The sequence below is a fragment of the Penicillium digitatum genome, chromosome 4, assembly GCF_016767815.1.
Source record: "Penicillium digitatum chromosome 4, complete sequence".
Lineage (NCBI taxonomy): Eukaryota > Fungi > Ascomycota > Eurotiomycetes > Eurotiales > Aspergillaceae > Penicillium > Penicillium digitatum.
Window position 1 is genome coordinate 1,693,866 of NC_089387.1, and position 23,348 is coordinate 1,717,213.

Here is a 23,348-nt window from a genome sequence, read left to right on the forward strand (position 1 = left end):
AGACCTAGTAATTAAGACATTGATTGTATTGTATATTTGCTTCGCTTCGCTCAGCCAAATTAAATTCTCTAACTAAGTAAAAATGATAAAAATCCCTATTTATGCAATCTATGTGGGATCTGAACGACTAATCTTCGTACTTTTGTTCTGGGACAGCCGAGCCCACCGAGGTTATATAGGGTTTCCACTATGTATTGTAACCTGGTATTCTGATAAAAAAAAATTATAGGCGCCGGTTAGTGAGCAAGTCCTGGAGCTTATGTAGTAATCATCTGATGCTCAGTGAGCAAAAAGCGGCAAGGGGTGAGCACGAAAACCGAAAGGGAAATCCATCTCGCTCGGCCTAAAATCTGGTGTGTATGAGGCTCGCCTACAGAATGACCGAGCCCATCTAGAACCACATACCCATCCACCCCCTAAACCCCCGAATCCTCTTGCTCAATTCCAAAAGCCGCATCATAAGCATTCCAAGAATTACAATTATCGCCCAGAGCCTTCCGATCAATCAACGGCTCAATCTCACTCTCCCTCTCCAAAAACTGCAACGCAAACCCCTCACTAGTATGCCACCCAATGTGACAATGCATAAGCCACGCCCCGGGATTGTCCGTCTCAAACGCAACAAGCAAAAACCCATTCCCGTTCAATATCGCCGTATCCCTCCGTGGCGGGTTGTTAGTCGAAACACTCCCATTCCACGGATTCAACCCCTGCGCCAAAATAAAGAAGTCATGCCCGTGTAAATGAATAGGATGCGCGACTGGGAAGCTTGTGTTGATCATAAGGTATACCCACTCGTATGCGCGGGGTAGCTCAATCACGCCGCTCGACGTTGTGAAGTTCGGCGTGTTTTCGTTGTTGATGAGTTGGAGCAAAGTTGGGTCTTCCCAGGGTACTTGCATCGTCGTGCTGTTGAGGTACCAGCGGAAGAGATTCGCGCTGTTGCGTCCCAGTGTCACGTCTGTCAGGTTGTTCCAGTCTGCGGCTGAGACGGTCTTGGGAACTTGGGGGATCAGGCTGGCGGCTGGTTCGTCGACGCATCCGTCTGGGAAGATGAATGGGTTTGTTGTGGGTGTGCTGGGGCTGTTGCTGTAGTAGAGGATTCCTCTTATATTGTCGGGGCTTGCATTTTCAGAACATGCTTCTTGGGGAATTGCACGAATCCAGAATGAGTCGGAGATTTGGCGTTGGTTTGCTGTGACGATTACATCGTAGCGTTGGCCTGTGGATGGCGGTTGGTTAGTTGTGGTTTTCAGCTTGGAGGCGTCGGGGCTTGGGTTTGATATCAAAAGTAGAACAACACGTACCCATTGCGATGTTGATAAAGTCCGCCGTAAACGGCCTGATTGGCACAAAGTCGGCCGAAATAACGGTGAGCGTATGGTTGTCAATCATGAACTTCCAGTGTGTATCAATAGCCGAATTAACAATCCTCAAACGGTACGAAGACCCCTGATTAACCTTCATCTGGAATCTCGTCCCCGTAGAATTGGTCCCATTCCCAAAGACATTGGTTCCATTGATCAACCCAGTATCCATAGTCGGCGGACCAACCGTTTGAGCCTCCAAGTACAACTCATCAACGGTGGGATGCGACCAGTCCGTCAGGAACAGACTGCCCTTATCCACCTCGTAGTTCGCCGTAGCCGGTCCATTGATCACAATCCCACCAAACACACCCTCCCACGCCTGTAGCCCAATATGCGAATGGTACCACGACGAGCCGTACTGCTCGGCGTGCCATTTGTAGGTGATGGTTGAACCAGGCGCGGTGGGACACTGCGTGATGGAGACCACGCCGTCGTTGCCGTTCGTATAATTCTGTCGGATCCCATGCCAGTGGATGCTAGTTCCGTTCTGGGCTTTGTGGAGGCTGTTCGTGACGTGAATCACAACCCAGTCGCCCCAGTCGGCGAAGATCGTTGGGCCCGGGATTGTCCCATTGACGGCCATTATTGGCCGGCTGAATCCATCTGGTGCGGCTACTAGCTCTTCGATGTTGAGCCAGTATTCCCGTGTTACGCCCGTGTTGGGTACTATCTGAGTATAGTCGGTGTTGACGTCGAATTGGCACCATTGAGACCGTGTTCGGGGCGTGTTGCCTGCACAGGGTCTTCCTGTTGGCTTGTAGATATTGGAGGTTGATTGGGTCTTGGTTGTAGTTGTGGGTCCATGGTGTTGTGGCTGGAAAGTGATTGAATCGGCTGGATCGTGTGGAATCGCCGTGATAGAAGCACTCAGGCTACTTGCCAGGAGGAGAAGAGCCTGAAGCTTCATAGCTACTAGTCCAAGCCAAACAGGGCACGTAGATAACGCCCAACTCTCTCGGAGTTACAGAAATCGCTCTTTCTAGAGCTTTCAAGACTGGAAAAGCGTCAAGAATGAGAGAACAGATGAGACTTGCTGCCGATAAACAATCAAGAGAATTTTTCTTCTATTTAAGCCCATGTCTCATATCTCAGAGTCGTCTAACACGACACGGGGAAGTTCAATCTGGACCAAGAACGCCATGTCTCTTTTCACGAGGTGTCCTGCATTCGTACCTCGTCACTAGGATATGCCGGGGAAAACACGATCTCGTAGTACAAAAGACGACCCAACCGACGAATGGCCATGGCGAAGAGTCACTTTCATCGTCCAGCTCGGATGTTGAGGCTATGTTCTCGGTGGGACGCCTGATAGAGCTGGAGACCACCATTCAAATTGTAAGAAGATGGTCGGCCCGGGGAGGTTCCCCGCGGCTGGATCCATACGCCGTCTATCAGACTCGTGTGCATGGGCCGTTTTGCGCAGATGTTGACTACGGCCTGTTCTCTCGTAATAATACTTTGGAAAAGACAGATAACCCGCATGTACCATGCAACTGGGACTGTGTGTCTCATGTCAACAAATCAAAAACGTGCAACGAGAGCCAATGAGAGAGGCTCACAGATGTTACTCTCTGGTTCGGTCGCAGTCAGATCGGCTTGCAGGTCGTTCATTAGGGTTATGCTCCCCGACGCGCTGTCCTGTATTATCTTGGTGCATCCCGTTTCAGCCTTAGCGTATACGAGAGTAAGCATTCCACCTGTGCTCGGGGAATGCGATTGCGATTTTGCATCTCTTCCTTTAGTTTTCATTTTTTGAGATATCAACTGGTTTGTCCAGGATTGTCGATGGTCGTGAGAGTCTTGACCTAGAGCACGGTGAGTGATTGATCTGGCCATTGGGATCGGAATAGCCAGGATCAGGACTTTGACATGGACCATAGCCAGCTGATGGCGACAGGGGTATTTCTCTTTGATTGGGATCCTGGCAATGGCGTTGCAAATTACGTATCGTCAGCTCGTGCCAGTCCAGATCACAAAAGGAGGCTTGGCTTACAATCTTGAAAAAAGACGTATCAGCGATAGAAGATCACACAGGTCATTGGATAGGTTCTAATGTGCTACTTCTGAGTAAATCAACAGTTTTCTCTTTGACTATGCCCTCGTGACTCCTTTCTGTTCTATAAATTGGACTTAATCCTGACACACTACTGTGTACACCCCCCCTTCCAACATCTTGTCGGACTTGTTCCTTGCAAGATGCTATCTCTTTCTATCCTTCTTCTGGCCGTTGGGCTAGTCTGCTCTGCGCATCCACTCGAAGAACGACAGGCGAGGTTAACCGATTCATTCAAGCTGTATGCGTATGGCCCCGGCATTAGTGGACTGCCCGTCTTCTACAGGAACGGTATCTTAGCCCTCACAAACCCCCAGAACCAGCAGGAGTGACTGATCTATATTACTTGGACAACAGGCATTGCCGAAGTTGCGGATGTGTCCAAAGTTGACACAGCCACAAGGGCTGCAATGACCCCAATCAACTGTAAGAACCCAATCTCTTCTCGATATATGAAAACCATGAGAATCTAGCGATCTCCATCTAACCGGGTACATGTAAATAGTCACCGCCTCCACTGACAACACCTTCCTTGCACACCCCAGTTCCAGTACCGGTTCCACCGAGGGCTTCAACACCCTGGCGACCAATACCAACAAGCTGTGTCTAGACCAAGGCAATACGGACGCCAATCCAGTCAGCTTCACCGGCATGTCTGACACGGAGCAGTCGAACAACACCAAGCTCAGCAACGTATGGTCCACGTACGGGGGCTACGTCTTAGTCACCGTGACCGGGGTCAATTTTTACGCGAGACAAACTGGCACGGATGGCTTGTACTCTCTGCTTTGGAGTAGCTCGGCTGAGGCAATGACGGATAATATACCGCTAGTGCTGCGGACTGCTGAACCGGCAACAACTTCTGTACTGACCTAGCCGAGCTGAGGTTGGATGTCCTGGATTATGGGTGGAGTGGAGGCGGGGGTCGTGATGCGCAGCAGGAGATATGGGGTGTGGTGATATAGTGAATGAATCTCGGCTCTTCCTACCGGGCGATTAGGTTGAACAGGAAATTATGCAACTAGTAATGCGCCCGTATTATCTCTTGATGTATGTCTTGTCCACATTGCGGGGCTAGGGGTTATAGACGCCTAACCAGCGCTGACTGTATCACCCACGGCACATCGGGCTGTATTCGTTGATTCTAGTGCGGTGTTTGTTCAATTCGTCCGGGGAATTTTATACCAAAGGGCACAACTCCCCAAGGATAATTGATAGGAGGCCAATCTCCGACATAGGTGGAGCGTCCTCTTCAGCTATTTGCCCCAATATATAGCACTCGTTCGGATTCTTCCATTTTGAATTGGAGTTGGAAGCAAAATTCAAAGCGCTAAATTTGACTATCAAAAGCTAAATCGATGGAAAGACTTCTACAGACAAGTACCATCCACTATTTCATCAGGCAGCAACCGGCACAAGCACACAATAGTTCACATTTCAAAGAGTATAGTTTCAGGAAATTGCTACATAACCCTATAGCTAATATATGCACGAGGGTAAACCAGGCAGATTGTGACAAACAAACGAAAGAAGTACATGTATAAGACTTGCAGAAAACGCCTCGTTGCTGTGCGCAGCCAAAGGGAGGAGAGAAAGCCCAACAAACAATTAGCAAGCAAAGTGTTGGTTGTGAAGAGGCCCTGGCGTAAAACAAAAAAATCACAGGAAATTAAATGGAATAAAATGGAATAAAGAAAAGACTAGGAGGAAAATAGTGTAATCAGACCAGGAAAAGGCCAGGCAGACTGAAAAAGAAAAAAAAAAGAACTTGATGCAAACGACATTTGATATCAAAAGCCAAAAGACAAAACTCCCCAATTCTCCCAGACCCAGAAAACGCCAGAACACAGAGACGTGATTCTTAAAACAAGAAACTCCGGATTTCCCACCCCGAACCCGTGGTAAATTGATAACCTGAATAATAACAAACAAAAAGCAGAACCCGATTCTATGTCTCTCATCTGTACCGCTTCTGCGAAACTAAACCCTTGTCGATCGTTTCCGCAGACCAAAGTCTTGTTCTTGGAGCTCTCGTATCAAACGAAGACTTTCCTCATCTGCGTCTTCATCCCCGGTCATGTGTTGGCTATGCTTGTGCTGACGCGGAGATAATGATGTAGGGGCGTGACGATGGAAATGCTTTTCATACATCGGAGAGCTCTTCTTCGCGTGTGAAGACGAGGGACGTGATGAAGGCTTCCTTGTTGATGCTGGAACAGGAGTGGTCTTGCGTGCCCCGATCATGGAAGACGTGGCTCGTGTCGCTTGCTTCGGAGCCCGGGCTGTACTTGCATTGGACGCAAACCGATCGACATGTCGAGGTTGGCGAGACGAGTGACGAGAGCTGGAGTTGGGAGTGTGAAGATCAGTGGACACCTCCCCTTCTACAGACGGTACGGCCTCTCCCTCTTGGACTCCGTCCATCTCGTCGGCCAGCGACGTGGGCGGTGACACCAAGGAAGTGTTTGGCTTGGATGAAGGCGCAGACACGGAATTTAGTTCCTTTGCATCCACAGACTCGGCCTGGAAAGCAGGCGGTGAGGCGTACATAGCTTGATTTGGAGGTGCCTGATTTGCCTCTGGCAAATGCTCAGCTGATTCAATTTGACTGAGAGACTCGTGATCAAAGGCACCCATCAGATCGTCTTGTGCCATCAGTTCGTCTTGTGCCATCAGTTCGTCTTGTGCCATCAGTTCGTCACTATCATGATCAAAGAATGCTGCAGGCTGTGTCGTGGGCGAAGTGCTCTCCTGCTTCGCTTTTTTGGCTGTGGTAGGCATGTCATCCTCTTCAGCAGGGCGTGCTCGTTTGGCGGAAGCATTCGCACGAGGTTTAGAGCGTTCCTGAGCCTTGATCGGATCTATTCGACCATACTCATCGTGGATGCAACGGCGCTGGTGTCAGGTCAGTAACAGGAACTGGGGCAAAAGAAACCGTTAGCGGGTACCACTGACCTTGCTCTTCCGACAATCATCGCACGCCTTGCTGCGCCCCTTTTTTCCTCCATTGGTTCCGTCAGGGCTCACGTCAATGTGACGGCTGGCGGCTATAGTAGAATTGCCCATGACTGCGGATTGGAATCTTGCTGAGCTCTCAAATCGATCCAGGTCAACAAGATGGCCGTTGTTTTGTAACCCAGTTTGCGATGCAATCGCTGCCAAGGAATTCAAAGCAGACACAGCATCTTGGGCCAATGACGACGGAGTGCTCACCCCAGAGCCCGGTGTGAAGGCATTGACTGCGACTTGCCCGTTCAGCCCCAAATCACCGGGTTCATCTTTGTGTCGGCATCGAATGCGTCGTTTGCGACAGGCGTCACATGCAACTCGCTTAGGACCGAGACCCGAGGCCCGCTGCACAGCCCGTGGTTTGGGTGTAGCAATATCCTTGATGCTCGGTTCTGTTGCAACACTGAATGGCGCCGGTGTACCACTTCCATCAGAATGCGCATAAGCAAGGCTGCTGGATAGTGGATTTGGGGTTGCAGGAGCATCTTCTGAAGGCCACTGGACCGCTTGTCTCTCGGCATAGGTGCGTTGATTATCAACGTTCCGTTCAGATCGGCGACTTGGTCGCCCTGCGGGCTTCTTGTCTGTAATAGAAACCTTGGGATTACTTTCGATGACGCCAGGTCGAGTCCAGAGGGGCGCCTTTTCGTTGCCACGCTTCCAGGCGACCCAAATTCCAAATTTCCTGATCAGGTCCACAGGATCTCCTGTGCCTTTGGGGATGGAGCGTCGGACAGCGTTTCGAACGTCCATGGAGACGACTCCATCAACGGTGTAGCCCCCCGCAATGAGTGCCGTCCGTAGCAAATACTTTGTCAATTCAAGTAGGCCCTCTAGCTCCGCCTGTGAATAGAAACGTGCATTGTAATGGGGAGAACCTGGGGTTTCCTGGTTGGTGCGTTCTCCAAACTCGTAATAGATTGGATATTGGCGGTGGAACCGATAGTTCTCATCCTGCAGAAATGCTTCCATCACATTTTGCGGGACGGGGTCTTCCTCCAAATACTTTTGAGCCGTGTACCACTGGATCTTTTGGAAGAAAGGGTATCGGAATTTCTTGGGGACTTTGGTCTCCTTTTCGATGTTAAGTATCTTAATTTGCATCCCGTAATTCAATTTGGTCAAGAAGTTGCCACCAATAACCAAACTGTTTTCCGGGGTCCAAACTGCGTGAATCCAGCCGGACGGGATCAGCATGGTGTCTCCCTCGGAGAGATCGACACGGTAGCACTCCTTGGTCTGGTTTCCAAGGAAAATCGAGTCTTGGGCAGGAGAGTTGCACCACTCCTCGTATTTCTTGAGGTGTTTGTCTTTGGGAGGAATGAAGAAGAAAGTCTTCTTGCCCTTCAGAATGTGGTAGTACACCGAAGACCCTCCAAAATCGATGTGAAAGTCGGTATAGCAGTCGGCAACAGACATTAGGCAGTAGAACTGTACTTTGGGATATTCGCCATTTGCCTTCAGATCCTCTGGCCACACAGCATCTTGCAGATCCAAGTCACGCACAACTTTCGGTCGCCGGATGAGTCTGCCGAGTTTGCTCTGCGATACCTCCAAACTGATGACATTCCTGACAGGCTTGTCCTGCTCAGTGCTTTCGTAGTAATCCGCCCATTTTTGCATGTTCCACCTCTTCTCCTCTCCTTGCTGAGACTTAACATCGATCACTTCAACCCTTTCTTCGGGTCCGTAAAGCTCTGCCACAGCACGGACAGTGAGACCCCGCGGAATGACCATACCCAAGAGATCTTGGCCACAATCGACAACTTCTTTAATTTGGTTATATTGTTCTGGTTGGTTCTCGAGGAGATCATCGAACATCTCTTGAGATGAAGCCTCCTGTACTAGAGATTCGAAGTCTGGATTCTCCGAGAAAACAGGCTCGGTCGAGTTCCAACAGGCAGGTATCACAATAGGCTCCGTCCATCCATTTCCTCGCTCAAAATATTCTGCTGTAACCAGCTCAGGCTTCATTCGAGGAAAATTCTCAGCTTGGAATCGGATCTTTCCTTGTCGGATGGGTTCAAGATAATGATGTTCCAAGGAGTCAGTGGCAGCTTTGACGAGGCCTTGGTTCAGGCCTGCGTAGTCAATAGCTGTCCGGGCCCGTGAGGATTTGCGTACAAAAGTTGTTTGGCCATGAACTGATCGACATGGCCGACAGATAAATTTGTCCACTGTGCGAACCTCTCGATCGTTCTTAAAACCAGCGCAAACTATGTGGAACCATCCTTTGCATCCATCGCAACTGATCCACGTGTCTTCGTCCTGTTCCTCAGACTCAACTGGAATGCGCGCTAGTTGACATGCCCCACAGATTGCTTGATTGGTGTCACCCTCTTCCTCTTCTACTTTGGATGGAACGGGCAGGGACTTTTGTGAGAATTGGGGTTCTTGGGGATCGACCGGAGGATGGATTCCATAAGCAATGGGGTAAGGTGCATCAGCTGGTGGATGACAGGCTTTGCCTTCGTGCTCATCCTCCCAAACGATTGGCGGGAAAGTGCCTGAGCTAGTAGTTGGGCGGATTCCGCGGATCGCAGGACAGGATGTAAAGGCTGACCCGTCAGAACGAGAGCGCATGCGAGCATGAGGTAAATCCTCGGAATTGTGATTCATCTTGACATCGCCCTGGTCAGGATGTCCAACAGCAGCGAACCCAACTCGAGGTTGACGAATCATGTCGCCTGCGTAGTGGTGGTAGGTCTCGTCGATGCTGACTCGTTTGGTGTGGTTGCCCGGGTAGAAATTAGTAGGCCGCGCGAGATTGAGTAAAAGCTCTGCATCGGTTGTCATGCTTTCAAGCCCAGCTGCGTGTGGGTTTTCTTTCAGCATTCCAGATCGCGGGCAGAAGGGCGACGGATTTCTCGCCGACCGTGCCCGCTTCGCCGGTCGTTCAGACTCTGCAGAGTCAGGTGGAAATAAGGAAATTGTAGACCGAAAGCTAGGGGAAGGTGGATTGAGAGGGAGTGATGCAAAGGTAGGACTTGTTGCGAGGGCGATTGTCGCAAGTGTGTCGATAGTCGAGCTTGAGCGGCCATGACCCGATCGCTGGTGTGAGCCACCCTCTGCGGCGACATGTTGATTGTGATTCAAAGGAAGCTGGTCGCGATCAAGACTGTCAGCTCGTAGGGGGCCGCTGTTGGCCCAAGAGGAGTGAAAATCGGTGGCTGTGGATGGAGTGATGGGTTCGACAGCTCGCAGAGGAGGAGACGGAGTGCGGTACTGCGGCGGGCGGCCGCCGATAGGATTCGCAAATGATGCCGCACTCATCATTTTCGAAACCCGGTTGAGAGTGTAGTTAGAAGAAAATTAAATATGGAGGGTCGGAGGTGCGAAAAGATGCGCTTGCGGTAGGTGGGTGCAAAGCGGGGATACTGGACCACACGGGCTAGCGAGAGGCCGGCGCAGGCGAAGGGAATGTCATTCCTGGCAAAAGAGCATGCGCACAATGGACCGCAAGTTTATAACTGAGATTTGATAAAAGATTGAGGGCGAGGTAGGTGGCTGACGGTAGTCGCGGAGCGTTGAGGGGGTTCGAATCAAGCGGCGGAGGACAAAGGCGCCGAGAGTCGCGCCGCAAACTGCGGGCAGGTAGGGAAGGAAATCGAGTGAGGTCCAGTAGACAGGAACCGTTTCCTGTCAACTGGATGGAAAATGACAAGTTTGCGAATAGATGAAGCGCCGAAAGCGAGAGAGAAGCGGATGAGCGCGAGGTGTTGGGGCGAAGGAGGAAGCGGGAGTCGAGTAGTAGCAACTTTGAAGGTATGTATGTATACGGTACAGCTGCGGGCTCCTACGTTACGTTGTGTACTTCGATTACTATTAATGAAATGGATTCAAATTTCTTATGTAAAAGACGAAGATGGAGAAGCACTCATTGAAACGAGCGATTGTGTTTACTTGGTTGTTCCCCCTCCTCCCCCCGACGCTCATTTCTCTGTAGTCCAAAGGAAGTTGGCAACGCCGAGAGCGTCCGTCTTGATGATACAGTCCGGTACCAGCACAATACAATCACGTGTGAAGTTTGGCATCTCACCACACCGATGAAGATCACATGACCTGGTCACATACGGTTTAAGAACCAACTGCCACTAAACCGGGATAAGTAAGCGCACCGCCAAGACAAACCTCGTGGTTGTCCTTGCGCCTTGCTCGGGTCTTCTACCTCTTCGCTATTCCAACACTGCCGCTGATACCTTGCGTATCTTTCTTGTTAAAACCTCCATTCAACATATTCTAGGACTCTCTCGCCTCTGAGAATGAGCCGAAAGCTCGCCCCCGAAGCCAATCGGTACGTGAGAATACTTTTTCCATGCCCCTCCCCCAATCTTCGACACAAGTGCCATTTTGTCATCGACTGCTTGATCGTTGGGTCTAGTAGATCCCTGACATTTTAAATTGACCAGCGCTAACTTTTTTCTTCTTCTTTCAAAGGATTCTCTTCGTCAAGAACCTCAAGTATGTACCTGATCACTTCGCTGCTTTGCTCCGGCTTGCTTCCCCGGCGGCTCAGCCATGTAACCCGCAATTTACAATCGTGATCAAATCGCTGACATCTTTATCAACAGCTACAACGTAACAGCGGAGCAACTGTTCGACCTGTTTGGCAAATTTGGCCCTATTCGGTAATAGTCGTCTGTCTCGTATCAGAGCCCGATCTAATACTACTTCTTTTGCAGTCAAATTCGTCAGGGTATCGCCAATACTTCCAAAGGAACGGCATTCGTTGTCTACGAGGACGTTCACGACGCCAAACAGGCATGCGATAAACTCAATGGTTTCAACTTCCAGAACAGATACTTGGTTGGTACGCATAGCATATGGATCAAACAAACCCGGGTAATTTGGAGGTGACTAATTTTGGGTGTTCTAGTCTTGTATCATCAGCCAGAGAAGATGGTCCGTACGAAAGAGGACATTACGGAAAGGCAGGAGAATTTAGAACGGCTCAAACAGCAACACGGGATAGAATGATGTGACGAATTCCTTTTCTCTTCCCTCTACTAGCATTTAGCTGCGCGTGGTATTGCAACGGCTCTACTATTCAATTGCGGCTTGGTTGAGGGGTTTCCGGCGTTTTTATTCCCTGGGGTTTTTTTTTTCTTTTTTCGGAGGGTTTGATGGTGGGCGAGGCTGGTTCTGGTCGTCATATATTGACCCGGAAATGATCGTGCGAACAACACGCCGGCGAGATCTGATTTCTTCTTGTGTTTTTTCTATTTAACCATTACTACTACTACTCTCTTCGTCAATTCGACCCTCCATTTTGCTCCAACATTCTCCGTGGCATAGCTAGATGCTAGGTGCAAAGACTTCCATGCGTGCCACACTGCTGAAAGTGATAGGTGAGTCAAATCGTGAGCTATTTTCGAGCTTTGTGTCATCTCGATCTACAATGTCAAGCTGAAAACAGGGTCTACCCATCTACGAGGCTGGGAAATCACTGATCAATCCCCACTATTATTCAGAATAATCCTTAGCTTGGTATCGACTTATATGATGTATGCAAAACAAATCAAGACCAGGATCAGAGCAGATAGCAAAAAAAAAAAACAGAAAGCCAAGATCCAAGACCCTTAATGTAGGCTTACTGCCATCCAACCCCTGGAAGGGAAATGCCCATCGGCCTTGTCGATCCCGCTGCGGGGATCCTGACACCGCCTAGGCCGCAGCAGCATTCAGATTCACTTCACTTGACCCTTATTCTTTTTTACCCAACTTCTTTAATTTTCTATCCTCTCTCAAAAAGAACAGAATATTTCAATTTTGGGCTTGCTCCTCCTCATCCGATCATCCGTTCCATTGCCACTCACTTTGATGTCACGCGTATGACGTTCGGCTGTCTCCGCCTTTGATAAACCTCTCAAGGTTTCCTTGGGGCCAAGGCTACTGGGCGCTTACTAGAACTGCCATCTGGTCTCCAGCATATGTCGTGTTTTACCTGAGCTCTTTCAATATCTTTCTGGTCTTACCAGACTAAGAGATGATGGATACCGCGACCAACTCGTTGGCTTCGATAGTGACGACCACGTTAATCACTGCTACCACTCCAACGCCCTTGGGTGCACACAGAGTATACTATCATGGAACAAACTCTTCAAGCCCAGGTCAGGATCCAAACGGCGAAGGAGGAGAATGCAAGCTGCTTGGTCCATTCTCCGTGTTTGTTCAGATTGCTCTTGGTGGCCTCGCATTATTGTCTCTAGTCTATAAGAGATGGAGAGAACGACCGCAGCGCCCGGTGAAGATCTGGGCCTTTGATGTCTCGAAACAAGTCTTTGGATCGGTGATGCTTCACATGCTGAATCTGGTCATGTCGATGTTTTCTGCAGGCCAACTGGACATCCGAAGCTCATACAAGCCGAACCCTTGCTCATTCTACTTGCTGAACCTGGGAATAGACGTGCGTTTCTACTGATTTTGTTTTGATCTCTTCTAAGGGGCTGCTGGCTAACAGATGGAATAGACTACTCTCGGTATCCCCATTCTAATCCTTCTTCTCCGCGTTCTCAACTATTTGGCATCTTACACACCTCTTGCAACCCCTCCGGAATCGATCGAGTCTGGCAATTATGGCCAGCCCCCACGTGCAACATGGTGGCTCAAGCAGTCCATCGTTTATTTCATGGGATTGCTCGGTATGAAGATATGCGTGTTCTTCCTCATCGAGCTCTTGCCTTTCATTGTCAAGGTCGGCGACTGGGCTCTAAGATGGACAGAAGGAAACGCTGCTATCCAGATCTTTTTCGTCATGCTTCTTTTCCCAGTTATCATGAATGCCATCCAATATTACATTATCGACATATTCATCAAAAAACCAGTCTCGCAGTACGCGGTGGACGACACGATTGGAGATGCTGCCACCGATGATGATGCTGACCGCCGGGAGGCTCTTCTTGCTGGCCTGGACGAATCATACTTCACTGATTCTGATAATGAAGAATCTGGGAAATCTTCGAGAACCACCTCGCAGCAGAAGGCTACTGCGGACGCTCTCCGGGAATCCGAGCATTTACTTCCTGAAGATCACAACCCTGTTCCTCCATATGAGCCTCCGAGCTCAAGTAGCAGTGGTGACGAACATGATACGAAAGCTAGTGTAACACATCGCTGAATGTTCCTTTGTCTTCTGACTTTGAGAATTTGGTACCTGCACTGTTGTCAATGATTGGTGTTACTAGTGATCTTCAAGGTAAATAAGATTGTTTCGCCCTTCCATATGAGTGTAAATTTTCCATTTTCCGGCTATCTAGTATGCATGCATCTAGGCTATACAAGAGTAATTATCTGTTGTATTACTCAAAAATGAACTAGTGATAAACATCCAACCATGAGATAACCAATGTCTCTGAACTTGTCTACTTATCCATCTTCCTCCAATATGTCTTACCACATTTTTTGCATGTGACAAAAAGGCTTGGCTCTGAAAACGTCTCTTCTCGCCAATTTACTCCAAGTAAAGGATATATCAGATGTCAAATGTGTGTATTAAGCTTGTTCAGATGAGGTCCCGATTTGTTGCCCTAAAACCAAGGTGACTGACTGTACATGCCGCCTTCCACACCGCTTTGATCTGCCAATTCTGGAAAAATCAAAGAAGAAAAATGTTCAAGTCCCGCCTGAGGAACATCTGCAGCCTACAATTGCATTATTGCATTCAATTATCAATTCGGCGACCGAGTCTGCAAGCAGTTGTGCTTCATCGGCAGATATCTTCACACCAACCGCCATGCCTAACGTAGGGCTAAAGAACAAGCCCAAGCGGACGACCGCCCGGTCTCCATTCGAGAACACTACGGCCAACATTCGCCCGGATGACTCAGATGTCGAGATGGAAGATGAAACCAGCTCAGATGAGGACAAAGTTCCCGAAAAAGATGAGGCAGAGAAGAAGCTAGAGCGTATGCTTTTCGGCGACGATGAGGGGTTCATGGGCGCATTGAAGAACCAGCAGGACCGCGAGGCTGGCATGGCTCTCACTCTGCACAGTGATGACGAGAGCGATGCGAGCGAAGATGCCGAGGAAGGCGAGGGCCAAGATTTGGCTGCTCTAGCCGATTCAGACGTATGCGACTCCACTCCCATGCGTTTACAGATCTCGAGGTTTCGATCTAACAATTCTGCTTTCATCTAGCTTTTCTTCCTTGACTCCGGTGCACCCCCCACCACTGATTTCATTCCATCACCGGAAACCCCTTCGGATGCCGAGGACGACGAAGAAGAGGACGAACCCGCAGTATGGTACGACAGCGACGACGAGCGCCTCGCCGTGTCGTTAGCAAGCCAAGCCAGACTGCGCAAATTGCGCAACACCGAAGCCGAAGATGTGGTCAGCGGCAAGGAATACGTCCGACGACTGCGCAGACAGTTCACACGTCTGCACCCAACACCGGAGTGGGCCACGCCGGAACTCAAGCGCCGCAAGACGGACTCGGACTCGGACGCAGGCAGCGAGGAGGAAATCGACTCGGACAACGAGAATGAGAACCTCTCCATGCAGCCTCTAGCCAAGCTTCTCCAAAACGCCTCCGACCTGACGCGCATAGAAGACAACGCGCGCTCCAGCGGAAAGCGCAAGCTGCGCCAGGAAGTCATCGACATCCAGAGACTCAAGGACATCGGCAAATTGCAACCCTCCTCCGTCGACTCCTTGACCTTCCACCCGCACTACCCGCTCCTGCTCTCCTCCGGACCAGCCTCCACCCTCTTCCTGCACCACATCTCTCCCTCCGCGCCCGCTCCTAACCCCCTCCTCACCTCTCTGCACATCAAGCACACACCAATCCACACGTCCGCCTTCGCCGCACCCACAGGCAACAAAATCTTCGCCTCGGGCCGCCGACGCTACTTCCACATCTGGGACCTGGACACCGGCAAAGTGGACAAAGTCAACGGCTCCTCCGACCGCAAGGAAGAGCAAAAGTCCATGGAGCGCTTCAAGCTCTCTCCATGCGGCCGCTTTGTCGGCCTAGTCGGCACAGCCCGTAAGGGCGGCGGTCTGATCAACGTCCTAGATGCCAACACCGCGCAGTGGATCGCACAGGTTCGCGTCGACGGTCGCGGCGGTGTCGCAGACTTCGCCTGGTGGTCTGATGGCGAGGGTATGACAGTTGTGTCGAAGAACGGTGAGGTCTCTGAGTGGGATGGACGTGCAGGCCGTGTTGTAGCGCGCTGGCTCGATGCCGGTGCTGTCGGCACAACGGTTCTCAGCCTTGGTGGTCGCTCGGGCCGGACTCAGCTTGGAGGGGATCGTTGGGTGGCGATTGGTTCTTCCAGTGGTATTGTCAACGTTTATGATCGTCGCGAATGGGCGGCTGCTTATGCAAATGCTTCTGCTGCCGAGAAGGATTCTTCGACTCAGTCGGGTATCCCTCGCAACCCTGACCCGGTGCGTGTGCTCGATCAGCTCACTACCCCCATTAGCCATTTGGTCTTTGCACCTGATGGGCAGATGATGGTTATGGCGAGTCGGTGGAAGCGTGATGCTCTGCGTCTTGGTATGTTTCCTTTTTGGTTCTGCTTGTGCTTTTGCGTGTTCTTTGCTGACTGTGTTTCTTTATAGTTCACCTTCCGACCTGCACGGTATACCGCAACTGGCCTACTTCCAACACGCCGTTGGGTCGCATTTCTTCGGTGGCTATCTCACCGAACTCGGAGCAGTTGGCTGTTGGTAATGAGCAGGGTGGTATCCGACTCTGGGAGATTCGGGGATAGACGACCGATTCTAAATTAAATATTTATGTTTTCTTGTCGTATATATACTACCATTATAGTGGTACATGCTTTTCATTCTGTCGTACAGTCGCTGGTAAATCAACGTGGTCACCATTTTGCAGTAGTTGCCATGAGTCAGCGTGGTCTCTGGGTATAGTCGAGACATCTGCCGATGCCTTGGCCTGCATACTAATCACCATGCAGACTCAAGGCATCCCATTGCCCTCAAGTACATTAAAAATAATCAAAGGTAACGCCTGAGGTTAAACCAGATATAGATGCAACGGTGCTTTGCAGTAGGCCATCATTTTTTTTTGGAAGATTGTTCACATCTTTCTAGCGTAGAGAAACCAACAAATAAACAGAACGCCCGGTGTCCGAAAAAAAGAGTAGAGCAGGGGGTCAAAGCCAGTAAACAAGCCATAGCACATGCAAGTCGTGTGAAATCACATGAAGGGTCATGGTATCATTCGTAGGAGGGTTCTATACTGTTAGCCCTGGTCAAGGATTCTCAGTAACAAACGGGGTATCTGGGGCAGACAAGAAAAACAAGCGCAGGAGAGAAAACAAATCACGTTAGCAAGGATCATCTCCGGGGGTGCTTTGCTCTAATTTTGGGCTGGGTATAAACATGTGCGGGTTCAGAAAATTCCGACAACAGGAGGGGGCGCAGGAAAATCATTCGTAGCCGTCATTAAACAGTGGGACTCGAGAGATTGGATGAATCCCACGAAACACTACTCTCTCGGGCTGCTTAAGCCCCACCGCTGAGGTCGTTTCCCTCGATCAATGAAGTTCTTGATGACACAGGGAGCACGGTCAGGGCCCTGGCACACCTTATGGCGGTTGAGATGTTTGAACTTTGGGCCAGTGGGTCCATTAACGAAGTGGTACTGGCCTGCAAATCGATACTGACGAGAATCGCCTAGTTGGTAGAACTTGTCACCCCAGTGGCCTCTGTAATGGAACCATTCAGTTGGGGCAGAGGGGCTGAAGGTGGACGCCCGTAGATTCTCGGTATCGAAGTCGTAGGTGTAGGCCTGTGAGTTCAGAAGGGGATCCCATAGTGGACCACGGTCGGTCACATCATGCAGCAGTCCCCAGGGGAGAAGGTACTCGTGTACTCCGGCTGTAGCGTACATGGCATGGCTGCCCTCGGCGGAGTAGATGACGGGCTGCCAAGGTAGTATTAGTGAAATGATTCTTGCAACTTTTTTGATTTGGGTCCTTACGCGTTGTCCGATCTTCTCAACAGCTTCGTAGCTGTAAGCCTCTCCGCCCTGGTGGGCACTGAAGAAGAGCGCTTTCGGTTTGCCATTGTGGAACCGCACCAGACAATGCTCCCAGTCGCCGACGTGATTTCCGAACCGCACGTTGACAACAGTGTTACCGAGGTTGAAGCTGTAAAAGTAGAACCAGAACGCATCGACAATTCCGTTGCCCTTGTCCACCACCACTAGGATTGCCGGGGCATCGCTTCGACCACCAGCACCATTATCATAGATCTCCTCTCCACCGTAGCGCTTGCGAATCTCCTCTTTGAGTATTTGCTGGGCTTGAAAATGTTCATTGGTGTTGGATTCGTCTACAGCGGCAGCGTCTTCTTGCAATTGGTGGAAGTCGTACCACTTGGAACGATCTTCCTCCGTGTCACCGGGAATATCACCATCGATTCGGCCATCCCAATCAGCCCAGGATTCTTCGTCGTGGTTCCCATCCGTTTTCGGTATATTCTTATCACCCTCGAGCCATGGTGGACGCGTCTGTACATCATCATTGCTCGTCAAAAAAACGTGCCGTGACCCCCACTTGTTCAACTCGTCCAGATCGGCCAGCGTCGGATGGTCCCATTGGGCCTGAATTGGAGTGTAATTCAGAGTCGGAGTGGAATGATGCAGGTGCTCTGCGATATCCCCCGGCCAGAATTGCTCGCCAGAATAAAGGTGAACGAGTGGGGCGTGATGAAAAACATAGCCCGGGATCTGCCGCCGAGCCCGCTCTTCGGCATCCCACTCGGCCTCACCAGTCCCGCTAAGCCAAAAGGACCGCCAGGGTGCCTCTGGCTCGGCATCTTGTGCATTAACCCACTCTGCTGGATCGCGATGTCCGAATTTCCCGTGCACGGTTTGTACGTGGGCTGCGCCACAGATGCCGAGCCATCGGCAGGATTTGCGGTCGAACCACGAGCGCGAGCTCGCGATCCAGCTCCGCTCCTCCCGGTCCTCTGCAGACCAGACAAAAGCAGTCGGCCGGAGTACGTGGATTATGCTGTTGATGGATACATAAGCGATCAGGCTCGAGAGCACGACAATGGCTGCTTTGGCCTTCCGGGTCATCTGCTAGAGCGAGTCGACATAGACTGTCAGGGCCGAACTATGTGGGGTATGGTCATAGACTGCAATTTCAGAAATTCCAGTCGATGCTAGGGGTTCAATGCAGTGGGAGTCAATTGATAGGGCTGCAGCGGTCGGGCACTCCCCAGGAACTATGGTAGGACGAGAGACAATGATAGTTGGGACAGGGCGCACAACAGGATCGTGGGGTTGCCTATATAAAAACACACACACAGTCCCTTTGTAAGCCCGGTTTTCCGAGTCCAGCTAGACTTTCCCGATAAAGATTTCAAAGGTAACAAAAAAAAAAAAAAGAAGACGACGACAAGAACGGTTCAAACATTCACTAGTTAAACCGGGAGCGAGCGGAAATGCATTAATGTCATGTCATAGCCAAGCCGGATGCCATCTACCGAGTGCATGGGCTTATCCGTCCAGAGCCGGAGCGGAAGCCACGGGAACTTACGAAGAGATGACCCCATTTTTCTATGTCCAAGTTCTTGCGGTGAAGAGAGTGTGGGCTTTTTTTTTTTCATAAGGCTGAGGACTGGGCACAACTCTACTTCCAAGGTTGGTTCTAGAAAAGATTGCATAATCATGGAATCAGTACGGAGTACCCAACCTTGGAAGTATACCCAATGTACCTCTAAAATGACATTAAAGAGTACATCAGATTCCAGGGAACCTGAGATGTCGATTTTTGTACCCAAAATCCCTTTCTTCTGAAACATAAATACATGCACATGTGTATGCCATGTTTTTGCCACCAGGTCCTTAAGTACAAGGTCTTGTTGATTTTGTCCCAATCGGGAAAGAGAGGGGCTGAAGATTTCACCGCTTGCAGAAAGCTGACTCATCTTTATCTTATCTGGGCTTTTTGTTCCAGACCATTCAGACAAGAGGGCTCCAAATCTGGCATTTCATCATGGATACACTACTTGACTTCGAATCCGATGGAGAATATGACTATGAATATGAATATGGTACAGAGACCGAGGTGAGAATCAATCCCCTTGCTTTATCTCAAGGCTACTAATCAATTGATAGAGCTTTTATCTCAACCTGGACCTGACCGCTCACCATGGCCCAGTGCGCCCCCCACGCCGTCGTCCGAAGGAAGCAGTATCTCGGGAGGATACACAGAACCCTGCAGATTATACGAGCCAAGGATTTCCAAGCGAAGCTTATCCTCCGATCGAGAGCGCTGAGACAGGCAACCTCCCGAACGAACGAATCCAAATTCTCGACCTCCACACGAGCAACCCAATCATTTCTTACTACAACCAAATGTTTAGTTGCTCCTGGGCTGATCAAATTGGCACTGAACTAGTTTTTGCCAGTCCAGACGCAGGAACCGAACCCGACCCAGACAATCACTTCCCTCAACCTCTACACCGTGGACCCTCCTACCAGCTTCTTGCTGCCAACAGTGTGAAAATCCTCGGTCGGAAGGCACACCTCGCCCCCAGCGCTGGGCCAGGACCAGCCCACGGCTTTACCGAGGGACCCTCAAGCGCCGAACCTGCTCTAGAGTCCGCGTCTTCTCAGGGCCCCGAACCCCTCGGCGCACCCCGTCGTCCCGCTGTCCCGTCCCACCAAGCGCAGTTCCTCCACAGGTTGCAGCAGATCAAGAACGCCAAGGGAGAGTCTGATACCGTTCGCACGGTCATGAGTACACGTCGGAATGTGAATATGGTGGACAGACAGCAAGGCTGGGCTCGTACCGAGGCGCAGCTTGCTGAGATCGAGCGGCTGAATGAACGTGCTTTGAAAGGAGACTTGGAGGCCAAGGCAACTCTTGAGCTACTGATTCAAGAGCTCAATCCTGATGAGACAGAGTCTGAGTCTGATTCGGAGTTAACATCTGACAGCGATGATCTAACGTCATGAATGTGCAGCTTGCCGGTGTGCTGACCTCGACATACATTTCGGATCTAGGTCACGACCCTGTGTCATTGAGTCGATCGTCCGAAGTTGAAAAAGCTACCCGACGTCGGCATCTCACCGGATCTGCATTGTGCTGTGCTCTCTCCGCTCTTACTACGTAGCTGACCTGTTCTGTCATGTGGGAGTGAGAACTGAGGAGCAGCACTGACGAAAAATGGTTACCCTTGCTAGGAGCAACGAGGCCACTCTCGTGATGTGAAAAGATACACTCTCTACAACATTGGAGGAATGGCACCACAACCCGGGACAGTCATCCCAACCAGTAATCACTGGAGATAACAAGCCCCACCCAACTTGACCGAGCGAACAGCCCATCAATAAAACCAAGTTAGCCACGCTAAAAAGGAACCTGGTTTACTATCTAGGTGGATCTAGATGGCAACGTCATCCACAAGCACCATGCAGGACGAAAATCCGTGTTTCCCCCCAAATCAAGAATCATGCAACCCATACGACAAATTCCAACAAATGTACAACTCACATTCCAGATTGCTCTTCGAACTACGGAGTACTCCGTAATTGTATGCTGTATGCAGTGCTCCCCTTTTGGTATCTCGAATGTCTGCATAAAGTACAGAGCAGGTCGTGCAACCTCATCTTCCTCGATATGAAACTGGTGACGTCGTGATCGGCAGATCGTCGTATGCACCAAACAGATTCGTTGCTCGCATCGGACGACAAGCGCCTACTTGTCGATCCAGTACCATTGATTTGGCCTGTTGGACTTTGTAATCTCCACGCAGGAAAGTAGTGTTCTAGAAACAATTATGTGAGTCATGGTCACACCGTATCTTCCCGCCGTCGAATCCAAATTCCGGACTGCGTCGGCTCGATTTTGCGGGAATTGCAGCCGTAGCAGCATCGCCATGACAAGTAGTAACAATGCACGCCTTTGCTATACCAGGCCATTAACTTGGTAATAATTGTGTCGACGATCCCTATCATAGTCACCTAAATGCATGGGAAGAGTAGTTAACACAGTGAAGAATCCCATTTTCATTTCTAATTTGGAAAGCCCAGGGAAACCCAAGATTAAGAACACCAATTCCCCAGACTTTTGTAGCGCGCATCGCGCAGGAAACAGAGCCAGATAATAAATATCCGCACCGCCATGTAACACGCTAAATCCAACAGGCGAGAATCAAACAGAAAGACAGAGACAAAGACCCAAAGGGAAAGACATAAGGCTAACAAGCATCGCGGACAACAGGTCCAGGATGAATGTTGAGGAAAGAGAACAACCGATAGGGCGGGCAAATCTGCCCTACATTCCCATGTGCGCGAGATCATTACCAGGGGATATTGGACGATGGCATACAATTATTTCGTCTTGGGAAGGCCAAAAAGAACGCTTTGAAGAAGAATGGCGGGGACAGAGCCTGTAACCGAGAAGAAGAAGAGGAGGGAGAAGAAGAAGAAGAAGAAGATGAAGAAGAAGAAGAGGTTGAATAAGTCCAAGGTTGAATTACTCCAGACTCAAGCTTGGGATATTATTGTAGCAAGCTTTGCCCTTGGAGAATGCGACGGGCGATGGCGGAGGCGCAGGAGGCGTTCCGTCGATGAGGATTGAGCGGTTCTTCTCTGTCTTTTGGGCCGAGGCTGTCATGGCGCGGGAGATGTCCTGCGACATTGAAAAGGAGGGAGGCATGACGGGGATTGTGGTTTTTGTTACGACAGTAGCCATTCTTTTGAATTAGATTTCTTGATTGAAGGTGCACAGGTTGAGAGGATAGATTAGGACTCGGGAGGGGTTTGGTGGTGGAATAGACTGAAGAATGACAAGTTGTTGGTTTGTCGAAGTTTTTACACTTCGGAAAAGGATGGGCTTGGTCAACAACCTCGACGGGACGCCGAGGAGTGTACAAGGCCGGATGTTAAGCTAGATTCACGAGATTGAGGGTCAGATTTCTGTTGCTGCGAAGTCCTTGTGCTTTGTACTTGGATTTAACATATGCTCCGGCATAGATGAAGCTTGTGGCTCCGAAGTTGCCCGAGGCCCGGTTTCGGTGGATCGGGTCGGACAGTGCGAGGAGAGGTGGCAAGCACTTACAAGGATCAAAGGATTTGAGTTCGGGGTCTTTGCGAGATGTAATGGTAATAGATGTTGATGGGAGGCAAGAAGTGAGTTGCGGTTGATATGATAGGTTGTAGTTTGTGACAGGGGTTGTAAAGAGGCTTGATTAACTTGACTATTGTAGTGAACGTGTTTTATCCAATAGAATCCTTGAAGACGATCAGAGCGAACGGTGATGGTCAAGCTGTCGGCAGTGCTTGGTATGTAATTGCACAGGAATGAACAGAATTGTAAAAAAAAAGAACAAGAGGGTCAATATGCCGTTTATATTTTTTTTTCTTTCTCTCTCATTTTTAATGTCTAAAAAAAGATATGAGACACCCAACAAAAAAAAAAGCAATCTCCGTAAAAGTGTGGAGGAGTACATTCCCTGGGGAAGCACGAAAGTACCCAGGACACGCATACCTTATATGCGTACTCCCTAGAGATCTGCCCGCCAAGGCTATTCGCATCATTCTAAACCGCCCAATAACCTAGCTATCAAGGTAGGGATAAAGAACATTCTCCATCGGAACAACGGAAGCCCAAACCCGGAAACCTGCCGGGAAGACATGAAAAATCAAAGGAGATGAGGCCTGACGCGTTCGTGTGGGGGAGAAGACCAGGGGGTGATGTTTGATGAAACGATTGGATATTATCTATGGTGTTTTTGACATTATTTGCCATAGAATTAACTAGCTTGGAAGCGGAAATAGCTAGTGAAAGCCAATTGAACCGGTTGAAGCGGCAAGACTCTATCTGAAACTAATGAGGTAGGGCTAGTTCAACGGTGATTCTATATGATTCTACAGTTTCTAGCGTTTCCCCGAGAAAACTCGCTGTTGACCTCGGCATGAGAGCGGATA

General features: G+C 49.9%; 9 protein-coding genes across 9 annotated transcripts; 5 read left to right on the forward strand and 4 right to left on the reverse strand.

Moving 5' to 3' along the window:
* Positions 1–416: 416 nt before the first annotated feature.
* Pdw03_0562 (Multicopper oxidase, type 3) lies at positions 417–2,277 on the reverse strand (the record flags this gene model as incomplete). The annotated part of the gene is made up of 2 exons (XM_014680337.1): positions 417–1,222; positions 1,308–2,277. The coding sequence occupies 2 exons, from the start codon at positions 2,275–2,277 to the stop codon at positions 417–419; spliced, it is 1,776 nt and encodes a 591-aa protein (XP_014535823.1).
* Positions 2,278–3,566: 1,289 nt separating this feature from the next.
* Pdw03_0563 (uncharacterized protein) lies at positions 3,567–4,299 on the forward strand (the record flags this gene model as incomplete). Its single annotated transcript, XM_066099643.1, has 3 exons — positions 3,567–3,714; positions 3,781–3,849; positions 3,929–4,299. 3 exons carry the CDS (start codon positions 3,567–3,569, stop codon positions 4,297–4,299), a joined length of 588 nt encoding a protein of 195 aa, XP_065957370.1.
* Positions 4,300–5,403: 1,104 nt separating this feature from the next.
* On the reverse strand, positions 5,404–9,708 carry Pdw03_0564 (Zinc finger, PHD-type; the record flags this gene model as incomplete). Its single annotated transcript, XM_014680339.1, has 2 exons — positions 5,404–6,318; positions 6,379–9,708. The coding sequence occupies 2 exons, from the start codon at positions 9,706–9,708 to the stop codon at positions 5,404–5,406; spliced, it is 4,245 nt and encodes a 1,414-aa protein (XP_014535825.1).
* A 986-nt stretch (positions 9,709–10,694) lies between these two features.
* Positions 10,695–11,409, forward strand: Pdw03_0565 (Nucleotide-binding, alpha-beta plait; the record flags this gene model as incomplete). Its single annotated transcript, XM_066099644.1, has 5 exons — positions 10,695–10,726; positions 10,870–10,893; positions 11,004–11,060; positions 11,115–11,242; positions 11,309–11,409. The coding sequence occupies 5 exons, from the start codon at positions 10,695–10,697 to the stop codon at positions 11,407–11,409; spliced, it is 342 nt and encodes a 113-aa protein (XP_065957371.1).
* A 1,009-nt stretch (positions 11,410–12,418) lies between these two features.
* On the forward strand, positions 12,419–13,549 carry Pdw03_0566 (Putative Vacuolar membrane protein; the record flags this gene model as incomplete). Its single annotated transcript, XM_014680341.1, has 2 exons — positions 12,419–12,838; positions 12,902–13,549. 2 exons carry the CDS (start codon positions 12,419–12,421, stop codon positions 13,547–13,549), a joined length of 1,068 nt encoding a protein of 355 aa, XP_014535827.1.
* Positions 13,550–14,164: 615 nt separating this feature from the next.
* On the forward strand, positions 14,165–16,149 carry Pdw03_0567 (Small nucleolar ribonucleoprotein complex subunit, putative; the record flags this gene model as incomplete). Its single annotated transcript, XM_014680342.1, has 3 exons — positions 14,165–14,500; positions 14,570–15,932; positions 15,998–16,149. 3 exons carry the CDS (start codon positions 14,165–14,167, stop codon positions 16,147–16,149), a joined length of 1,851 nt encoding a protein of 616 aa, XP_014535828.1.
* Positions 16,150–16,886: 737 nt separating this feature from the next.
* On the reverse strand, positions 16,887–18,485 carry Pdw03_0568 (Vacuolar protein sorting-associated protein 62; the record flags this gene model as incomplete). The annotated part of the gene is made up of 2 exons (XM_066099645.1): positions 16,887–17,324; positions 17,382–18,485. 2 exons carry the CDS (start codon positions 18,483–18,485, stop codon positions 16,887–16,889), a joined length of 1,542 nt encoding a protein of 513 aa, XP_065957372.1.
* Positions 18,486–19,407: 922 nt separating this feature from the next.
* Pdw03_0569 (Transcription factor TFIIIC, tau55-like protein) lies at positions 19,408–20,372 on the forward strand (the record flags this gene model as incomplete). The annotated part of the gene is made up of 2 exons (XM_014680344.1): positions 19,408–19,479; positions 19,530–20,372. The coding sequence occupies 2 exons, from the start codon at positions 19,408–19,410 to the stop codon at positions 20,370–20,372; spliced, it is 915 nt and encodes a 304-aa protein (XP_014535830.1).
* Positions 20,373–21,894: 1,522 nt separating this feature from the next.
* Pdw03_0570 (uncharacterized protein) lies at positions 21,895–22,113 on the reverse strand (the record flags this gene model as incomplete). Its single annotated transcript, XM_066099646.1, has 1 exon — positions 21,895–22,113. The coding sequence occupies one exon, from the start codon at positions 22,111–22,113 to the stop codon at positions 21,895–21,897; it is 219 nt and encodes a 72-aa protein (XP_065957373.1).
* Positions 22,114–23,348: the final 1,235 nt, after the last annotated feature.